The 10426-nt window shown below is 44.8% G+C and overlaps 1 protein-coding gene across 3 annotated transcripts in view; it reads left to right on the forward strand.

The window, feature by feature from the left end:
* LOC307186871 (interleukin-10 receptor subunit beta-like) overlaps positions 1-3349 on the forward strand; it is a 49518-nt gene extending 46169 nt beyond the window's left edge. For all 3 annotated transcript variants that reach the window (XM_079922465.1, XM_079922461.1, XM_079922462.1), the window contains one exon: positions 2517-3349. In XM_079922465.1, the coding sequence (XP_079778591.1) occupies positions 2517-2798 (282 nt within the window). In that variant the 3' untranslated portion in view covers positions 2799-3349. The remainder of the gene's footprint in view (positions 1-2516) is intronic.
* Positions 3350-10426: the final 7077 nt, after the last annotated feature.

A 10426-nucleotide genomic window follows, 5' to 3' on the forward strand; every position in this document is an offset into this window, starting at 1 on the left:
GTGGACCGCGTGACTGTAGGCAAGAGACTCAGAGCGGCCAGAACCTTCTAACGAGAGTGACAGCGAGACTGCGGCAGCAGCAGGATGAGACGCGCGTCTTCTAGAGGTGCACTTCCGAGAAGCCTGTTCGCAGCAGGAAGGACACACGGGCGGGCCCTTCGCTCAGCGTAGGAGGTGTTCTGTACGTGGGGAGCCGAGAGGAAGCCAAACTGTGTACCTGCTTTTTGCTTGTGGCTTCACCATCAGAGGGGCTCATCAGACAGGAAAGGACAGATGGGACAGTGTGGGACCAGGCGAACCGAAGCCAGAGGCGAGTTTAATTAAGGGGTCAGATGGCAGGAGCTCTGGCCTCCCAGGCTAGAAGACTTGGCAGGCTTGACTGTGGGCCAGTGAGAAATATGGGTGGGCGGGGGAGGCTGGAGAGGGGCCAGCGGAGTGAGGGCGAAGGAAGCACCAGGAACCCACGAGCAGATCAGGGTCCTCAGATCATGAAATTCTCCAGTTTGACTCAAAATGCAGAGAATTCATTAACCCTGGCCCAGAGGCTAATTTTGAGTTGAGGGAGATTTGCTGGGGATGGAGACGTTTAGCTGAAAAAGCCATACGGAGGTTTACCCACCGCGGATACTCTGAGCCTGCCACCAGCCTGCCCTTCGCTTTCTTGACATTTAGCGCGTCTTGCTTTGTCCTCTCCTCTCCTGTCTCCCAGGAGAGTCAAGGTAGCTTCCAGTGTGTTCCCGTGGCTCCACTGGACCCGAGCCTTTGGGGAGGTCCCTCCTCTCCGCAGCTACCGCCTTTGCACAACGGACCTGGGCGAAATCCCTGACCCCTGCCTTTCCCTTCGGTTGGCTGGTGGGGGTGGGGGAGGGTAGAATTTAGGTTAAGTCATCTCCCAGGGCTGAGCTATGGAAATTACTTTTGGAAGGCTTAACTGATCCCTTAAAGTGGAACCAACTGAGGGGAAGAAGTTAAAAATGAATGCCACGCTTTAAGGAACGTTTCTGCACCTCATCCTGAAGATTTAAGAGCCTCGGTGAACCTACAAGGATGAAAAGTGGAGAATGTGCACTTGGCAGATATTTCAGGAAACGTACATGGGCATCTTCACGGTTGAAGTGTTGGAGGACGATTAGACGCTGGTTCCCGTCTGTAACTAGCCCGTCTGCTGGAAGGGACACACCATGAGTCATCGTTCGTAAAACGGGCTAGATGGAAACAAAGCACATAGATTTTAAATTTGCTAGTAGCCACGGTTATTTTTAAAGTAAAAAGGAACAGAGGAAATTAATATTAATAATACACTTTATGCAACCCAATATATCCCAAATATCATTTCAGCATGCACTCAATTATTTTTTTCAATTGTTGAAATATTTACATTCTCTTTTTCATACGAAGTCTTCAAAATCAGGTATGTGTTTTACACCTCCAGCACACGTAGATCCAGACCGGCCAGGTTTCAAGTGGCTGGTGGCTGCCACACCGGACGCCACGGAGCTGGCTGAAACAGAGGGACACACAGGCTGCTGGGGAGCACCAAAGAGGGCCCCCAGCTCAGCCTGAGGACGCACAGGAGACTAGCTGTTATTCCAAGACACATCTACCCCGTGCTCACAGCATCCCAGCTTCCTAGAGGCAAGGATGCCCAGGCGGCATCAGCCCCACAGCTCTGGGACCATCCTGTCTCCCTCTGGGTTTACAAGAGGAACTCTCAGAGGGGGACCTGTGATCACTCAGCAAATGAGATGCGGGTTTACTGTCGCATTTTTTAAATTGTGGTTAAAATACACATAACATACAATTTACCACCTTACCCACTTTTAAGCGTCCAGTTCAGTGGTATTAAGTACATTAACATTGTTGTGCAACCATCACCACCTTCCAGTCACAGGACTCCTTTCATCTTCAAGGCAGAAACTGTATCCGATAGAAAAACCTCCCCATCTCCCTTCTGCCCCTGGCCCCGGCCACCACCATCACTTTCTGTCTGTGAATTTGCCTAGTCTAGGTACCGCGTGTAAGTGGAATCACGCACCATTTGTCCTTTTCTGTCTGGCGTATTTCACTTAGCGTAAGGTTCACCCATGTTGTAACGTATCAGCTTCATTACATTTTGAGGCAGAAAATATTCTGTTGTATGGCTAGACCACGTTCTGTTTATCCAGTCCTCCATGGATGGGCCCTTGGACCGCTTCCATCTTTGTCTATTGTGAATAATGTTGCTCTGAAGACGGGTATATATATATATATATATATATAGAGAGAGAGAGAGAGAGAGAGAGAGAGAGAGAGGGAGAGAGCTGAGGCCCTGCTTTCAGTTCTTATGGGTGTATACCCAGAAGTGGAATTGCTGGATCATATGGTAATTCTATTTTTAGTGTTTTGAGGAAGTGTCGTACTGTTATTGTCCCATTTTTTTAAAACAGCGTTTTCCAGCCAGGAGTTCTGTATAGAACTGTGAGCCCAGAAAAAGAAATGGGGAAATTTGATAAGTAACTCTTTTTTTTCTCTTGCAGTTTCTGAACCACCCTCATCACAGCACACTTCTCTTATTCTCCTTCCCACTGTCTGATGAGAATGAAGTTTTTGACAAACTGAGCGTCATCACAGAAGTGTGTGAAAGCCACAAGCCGAACCTTGGGGCGGGCTGCAGCCTTAGGACCTTGTCTGGGCAGGGGTCCTCTGAGCTGACCTCCAAGGAGGACACACACTCAGCCGGGCACAGCGACCCCCTCCTTCTCACGCCTGCCTCTGAGGGTGATCAGAGCAACCGACAAACAAGGGCTGAGACCAGCTGAGTAACCCCCGGATTGAGAACCTCAGACGCTGGGACAACGTCCACACCACCAAGGAGCTTGGCACAAATACTCCATCTTGGGAACTAGCCACCTTATAAAGGCCTTAATGATTTGAAAAAATAGCCACTGAAGGTGTGATTTTCAGCCTCATGTGCTCACTCAACATAAAAAAGTTCCAGGGAATTCCCTGGTGGTCCAGTAGTTAGGATTCGATACTCTCACTGCTGGGGCCTGGGTTCAATCCCTGGTCGGGGAACTAAGATTCCCACAAGCCACACGGCCCAAAAAACAAAACGAAAAACAAGTTTTAAATGGTGAGAAACAAAAATATTTAAAATGAGGAAGAAAAACCAAGATGCCGTAAAACCTGACCAGAGTGCCGCTAGACTGATGTGAAAAATGGCCTCGACCCAAAAGTAACCGTCAGCAAACACTGTACACGTACAGAGCACAGACTTTGTGGATTCTCAGGGACACTTCGACTGGATTTATTTTTCTATGCGGACACATTTTATGTATATAATGCTGGTGCTCAATTAAAGTCTTATTCTCCGTTTAATCCGTGTGCGTTCGTTTAATGACACTACATCTGTGTGATTGTCAGAGTCAACCAGGCTCTCGTGTGCCATCTTTAATGTTCATTGATTCAGCGGATGTTCCTCAGTCCCTGCCTGCTGTCAGCCAGGGACTGTGCCAGGCGCAGGGGCCCGACAGCATCTGGGAAGCTTCAGAGAATAGAAGGCCCTGGGCTTTGAATTCTACCTCGGACACTTATTAGCCTGTAACCTCTCAGTTTCCTCATCTGTACCTGGGGATGTAAGGATTAGTGACACTTGGTGAAAAATGCCCACCCCAGTGCCAGCACATAGCAGTCACTCAATAAACGGTAGCTGGCCTTACCAGCTACATAATCTCATGGGTGTGGCTGACTTCACAAACCTCGGTCAGCAACAAATGTCCTAGCAGACAAATAAAGCAGATTCATCAAAAGTCCCCAGAATAGAAAAACCACTATTTGAAATAATTTGACATTTTTTAAAAGAGACAACATGGGGGAAAAGGTCAGAAGTTTGTTGACCCGTTCAGTATTTTTAAATTTCTTTCAATAATGTGAAGGAGAGAGCACCATGTTTTGGGTTCTTAGCGCCCCTGATTGTAATCTGGGGCTAGTCTTACGACAAGGGAGAAATTAATTCTCTTCCGCAGTTCAGCTCTGCCTCCCTGAAGGAGGTGTGACGGGAGGGCTGTCAAGTTGTACACGTGTAGATACACCTAACTTGGGAGAGAAGGAAAGGAGATACCCCATTATTCATCCGGTCCCTGCCTAAACCCCTCTTCATATGTTTGAGGAATCTCCATCTTGGCAAGTGTGAAGGGACTCAAAATGCCACCTGCTCATTTCCAGCCTTTTTTTTTTTTTTTTTGCGGTACGCGGGCCTCTCACTGCTGCGGCCTCTCCCGTTGCAGAGCACAGGCTCCGGACGTGCAGGCTCAGCTGCCATGGCTCACGGGCCCAGCCGCTCCATGGCATGTGGGATCCTCCCAGACCGGGGCACGAACCCGCGTCCCCTGCATCGGCAGGCGGACTCCCAACCACTGCGCCACCAGGGAAGCCCCTCCAGCCCTTTTTAAGGGCTCAAAATGCCACCTGCTCTTTTCCAGCCCCCTTGCTGCTGGACTATAGGCACACAACCGGGGCTCCAGTCCAGCTTTCAGTTGGAAGATGGGGAGGTGGGTGCAGGGCAGCAGTAGAGGCAGGGGTTCTGGTAGAAGCATCCAGTAGCCAGGGGGAACTAGCATCAGCAACAGACTAGGTCTGATTTGGACATTGTTCCTGCCTGTGTCCTCCCGAGGCTCTTCCTCCAACCCTTCCTGAGATTCTGTGAGCTCCCCAGGATCAGGTTGAGACACTCGCTTCCTGCTTCTATCAGCCAGAGTCAGTTTCCAGTGGTTGCAAACTCAAACCCCGAGCAGGCCTCCAAAAGCAAAACAGAGTGGATGTGGATCTCCCAGTCCTAAAAGCCCACCCAGGTGGGCACAGGAGAAAGACAGGAGTGAGTCATCACATCTCTGCATGATTCCCCAGCAGAGGGATTTTTAGCGACACCTGTCCCCCAGGGCTGGGAGATCCTGGAGGCCTTCGGGGGACCAGCTGAAGCCTGAGAATGACTAGCTGGAGACTGCAGGTGTAACAACCTCCTACCAAGAGTGGGAGACACGGTGCGGCTAGGACGGGGGCGAGGAAAGGCACAGGTCCTCCAGGGCCGGGAGCTGACCCGAGGTGCTGCCCTGGCCCGCCCCATATTTTGTGTTGTGGGAGTGGAATCAGAGGCATCTCAGCCACCAGGGTCTCTAGCCACACTGAGAGATGCACTGTCCACTGTCTGAGTGCCTCCCCCGCTCCCGCGTCATACATCCCCAACTCCCACCACTGATGGATGTTTGCTGAGGTCTCCCTCGTATTCTATCCTCCTCATGACTCTGTGTGTCTCTTGATCGCCTCTTTAATGATGAAATCTGCTCATGTCTCTGCACGACGAATAAGAAGGAGACATGTCTACCATTTGGCCCCCAAGATGTCAGCAGTCTTAGGGAACTACATCTAGACTTCCCTGTCCCGCAGGATGGCAATTTCCCTGACCCTCAGGTGAAGTCAACTAAAATGCTGGAAAACAACACTTCAGATGTTTCCTAGCAAGGAAGGAAGGAATATTCAGAGGCCGAAACCTAGAGAAGTTTGTCAAGTACCACCTTTCACCTTGAGGGCATTTGACAAACCCTGTAGATGTCAGCCCCTCACAAGGACTCAGGAGACGGAAGACAAAGCTCTGGGCTCACTCAAGGTGGGGCGTAAAGGAGGCCTCCCCATAAATCTGAAATCCCAACGAGTGTCCACTACCCTGTAGAAGGTGAACCAGGAATAAGTGAATCCCATCCCACCCTTATATCAGTTTCCTGCGGCTGCCATAATAACGTGTCACAAACTTTGTGACTTAAAGCAACAGAAACATATTCTCTCACAGTTCTGGACATCAGAAGTCCAAAATCAGTATCACTAGGCTGAATTTAATGTGTCGAAAAAGTCTTCAGAGTTTCTAGGGGACAACCTGTTCCTGCCTCATCCAAATGCCGGCATTCCTTGGCTTGCGGCAGCATCACTCGGATCTCTGCCCCATAATCATATCACCTGCTCTTCCTCTGTATGTGTGTCTCCCTCTGCCTCTCTCTGATAGAGACACTTGTGATTGCATTTAAGGCCCCCACAGATAATTATCCGGGATCACTTACCCAACTCAAGATCCTTAATTTAATCGCATCTGCAAAGACCCTTTTCCCAAATAAGGTCACATTCACAGATGCCAGAGACTAGGACCTGGTACTTTTGAGGGTCTTTATTCAGCCTACTACACACCCTCGCCAGGGACTACAAGTGAACCTTTTTGGTTTCGGTTTTATTTCTGAGTGGAGAGGCAAGATAGTATCTTTCCTGAGAAGTTACAATCTCAAAACTAGGTTTGTAGCCCCAAATCACACTTTCTGGGTGGTCAAATAAAACTTCAGCATTGGGCTTCCCTGGTGGCGCAGCGGACGAGAGTCCGCCTGCCAATGCAGGGGACACAGGTTCGTGCCCCAGTCCGGGAAGATCCCACATGCCGCGGAGTGGCTGGGCCCGTGAGCCATGGCTGCTGGGCCTGTGTGTCCGGAGCCTGTGCTCTGCAACGGGAGAGGCCGCAACAGTGAGAGGCCCACGTACCGCCAAAAAAAAAAAAAAAACTGTAAACAATAAATGCTGGAGAGGGTGTGGAGAAAAGGGAACCCTCCTATACTCTTGGTGGGAATGTAAATTGATACAGCCACTATGGAGAACAGTATGGAGGTTCCTTAAGAAACTAAAAATAGAACTACCATACGACCCAGCAATCCCACTCCTGGGCATATACCCTGAGAAAACCATAATTCAAAAAGATACATGCACCCGATGTTCATTGCAGCACTAGTTACAATATTCAACAATAGCCAGTACACGGAAGCAACTTAAATGTACATCAACAAAGGAATGGATAAAGAAGATGTGGTACATATATACAATGGAATATTACTCTGCCATAAAAAGGAATGAAATTGTGCCATTTGCAGAGACATGGATGGACCTAGAGACTGTCATACAGAGTGAAGTTAAGTCAGAAAGAGAAAAACAAATATATATTAACGGATATATGTGAGATCTAGAAAAATTGTATAGATGAACTTATTTGCAAAGCAGAAATAGAGACGTAGAGAACAAATGTATGGATACCAAGTGGGAGAAGGGGGGGAATGGAGGGTGGGATGGATTGGGAGATAGATTGAGATTAACATATATACACTACTATGTATAAAATAGATAACTAATGAGAACCAACTGTATAGCACAGGGAACTCTACTTGGTGCTCCGTGGTGACTTAAATGGGAAGGAAATCCAAAAAAGAAGGGCTATATGTATATGTATAGCTGATTCACTTTGCTATATAGCAGAAACTAACACAACATTGTAAAGCAACTATACTCCAATAAAAAATATTAAAAATTTAAAAATAAATTAAAAATAAATAAAATTTTTAAAAATTAAAAAAAAATGGGCTTCCCTGGTGGTGCAGTGGTTGAAAATCTGCCTGCCAATGCAGGGGACATGGGTTCGAGTCCTGGTCTGGGAAGATCCCACATGCCGCGGAGCAACTAGGCCCGTGAGCCACAACTACTGAGCCTGTGCGTCTGGAGCCTGTGCTCTGCAACAAGAGAGGCCACTATAGTGAGAGGCCCTGCACACTGCAATGAAGAGTGGTCCCTGCTCTCCGCAACTAGAGAAAGCCCTCGCACAGAAACAAAGACACAACACAGCTAAAAATAAATAAATAAATTTATTTAAAAAAAAACAACAACCTAGAAGAATAAATAAGCAAAGTGGAAATAAGCAATCCCAATAAAGATTTCAAGGTAATGATCATAAAGATGATCAACAAACTCTGGAGGACTTCCCTGGTGGTCCAGCGGTTAAGACTCTTCATTCCCAGTGCAGGGGGCCTGGGTTCGATCCCTGGTTGGGGAACTAGATCCTGCATGCTGCAACTAAGAGTCTGCATGCCACAACTAAAAGATCCCACATGCTGCAACTAAAGATCCCCCATTTGGCAACAAAGATCCCACATGCTGTAACTAAGTCCTGGCACAGCCAAATAAATAAATATTAAAAAAAAAAAAAACAAATAATCTGGAGAAGAATGAGTGAACACAGTGAGAATTTTAACAAAGAGTTAGAAAATATAAAGAAGAACCAAACAGAGCTGAGGAACACAGTAACTGAAATAGAAAATACACTAGAAGAAATCAACAGTAGATTAGATTATACAGAGGAATGGATCAGCAAACTGGAAGTAAGAGTAGTGGGAATAACCCAAGCTGAACAGAACAAAAAAGAAGAAAAAGAATTTTTTAATTAGGATAGTTTAAGAGACCTCTGGGACAACATCAAGCATATTAACATTTGCATATTAAAGGTCCCAGAAGGAAAAGATAAGAAGAAAGGGGAAGAGAGCTTATTTGAAGAAATAGTAGCTGAAAAATTCCCTAACCTGGGAAAGGAAACAGACATCCAGGTCTAAGAAGCATACAGAGTCCCAAACAAGATGAACTCAAAGAGGTCCACACCAAGACACACTGTAAGTAAAATGGCAAAATAAAGAGAGAATCTTAAAAGCAGCAGGGGAAAAGCAACTAGTTACATATAAAGCAACTCTGATATGGCTATCAGCTGACTTTCAGCAGAAACTTTGCTGGCCAGAAGGAAGTAGCATGGTATATTTAAAGTGATGAAAGGAAAAAACCTACAGCCAAGAATACTGTACTTGGCAAGGATATTATTCAGATTTGAAGGAAAGATAATGAGTTTTATAGACAAGTAAAACTAAAAGAGTTCAGCACCACTAAACTGGCTTTATAAGAAATGTTAAAGGGACTTCTCTAAGCAGAAAAGAAAAGGCCACAGCTAGAAATATAAAAATTATAAAAAGAAAAATCTCATTGGTAAAGGCAAATATACAGTAAAGATAGTAGATCAACCACTTATAAAGCTAGTAGGAGGTTAAAAGAAAAATGTATTAAAACCATCTATATCCACAATAAATAGTTAAGGGATACACAAAACAAAAATTTGAGGTCAATGCAATTTGAGGTCAAATACATTGACCTCATTGATGCAATTTGAGGTCAAATACATTAAACGGGGGAGGAGGGAGTGAAAATGCAGGGTTTGGTGTGTATTCTAATTTAACAGAACATCAAATTAAAATAATTTTATATATATCCTTATGGTAACCACAAACCAAAAATCTTTAATAGATACCCACAGAAAAAAAGAGAATGAAATGCAAACACAACACTAAAGATAGTCATCAAATCACAAGGGAAGAGAGCAAAAGAAGAAAGGAACAAAAAAGAACTACAAAAACAACCAGAAAACAATTAACAAAATGGCACTAAGTACATAGCTATCAATAATTACTTTAAATGTAAATGGACTTGCTGCTCCAATCAAAAGACACAGAGTGGCTGAACAGATACAAAAATAAGATCCATCTATACGCTGCCTGCAAGAAACTCACTTCAGATCTAAAGACACACACAGACTGAAAGTGAGGGATGAAAAAAGGTATTCCATGCAAATGGAAATGGAAAGAAAGCCAGGGTAGCAGTACTCATGTCAGAAAAAACAGACTTTAAAATAAAGACTGTAACAAGAGATAAGGACATTACATAATGATCAAGGGATCAATCCAACAAGAAGATATAACAACTGTAAATATATATGCACCCAACATAGGAGCACCTAAATACATAAAGCAAATATTAAAAGACATAAAGGGAGAAATTGACGGTAACACAATAATAGTAGGGGACTTCAATACCACATTTACATCAATGGACAGATCATTCGGGCAGAAAATCACTATGTAAACACTGGCCTTAAATGACACATTAAACCAAATGAGCTTAATATATAGAACATTCCATGCAAAAGCAGAATACACATTCTCTTCAAGTGCACATGAAACATTCTCCAGAATAGATCATGTGCTAGGCCATAAAACAAGTCTCAGTAAATTTAAGAAGACTGAAATCATATCAAGAATCTTTTCTGACCACAGTTCTATGAGACTAGAAATAAACTACAAGGGAAAAAAATGCAAAAACCACAAGCACATAGAGGCTAAATAATATGCTATTAAACAACCAATGGGTCACTGAAGAAATCAAAGCGGAAATCAAAACTACCTGCAGACAAATGAAAATGGAAATACAATGATCCAAAATCTATGGAACATTGCAAAAGCCGTTCTAAGAGGGAAGTTTATAGTGCTAAAGCAGGTAAAAGGAGGTAAAAGACCTATACTCAAAAATCTATAAGACAGTGATGAACGAAATTGAAGACAACACAAACAGATGGAGAGGTATACCATGTTTATGGATTGGGAGAATCAGTATTGTTAAAATGACCATACTACCCAAGGCAATCTATAGATTCAATGCAATCCCCATCAAAATACCAATGGCATTTTTCACAGAAGTAGAACAAACAATTCTAAAGTTTGTA

Source organism: Stenella coeruleoalba (assembly GCF_951394435.1).
Source record: "Stenella coeruleoalba genome assembly, chromosome: 5".
Taxonomy (NCBI): domain Eukaryota; kingdom Metazoa; phylum Chordata; class Mammalia; order Artiodactyla; family Delphinidae; genus Stenella; species Stenella coeruleoalba.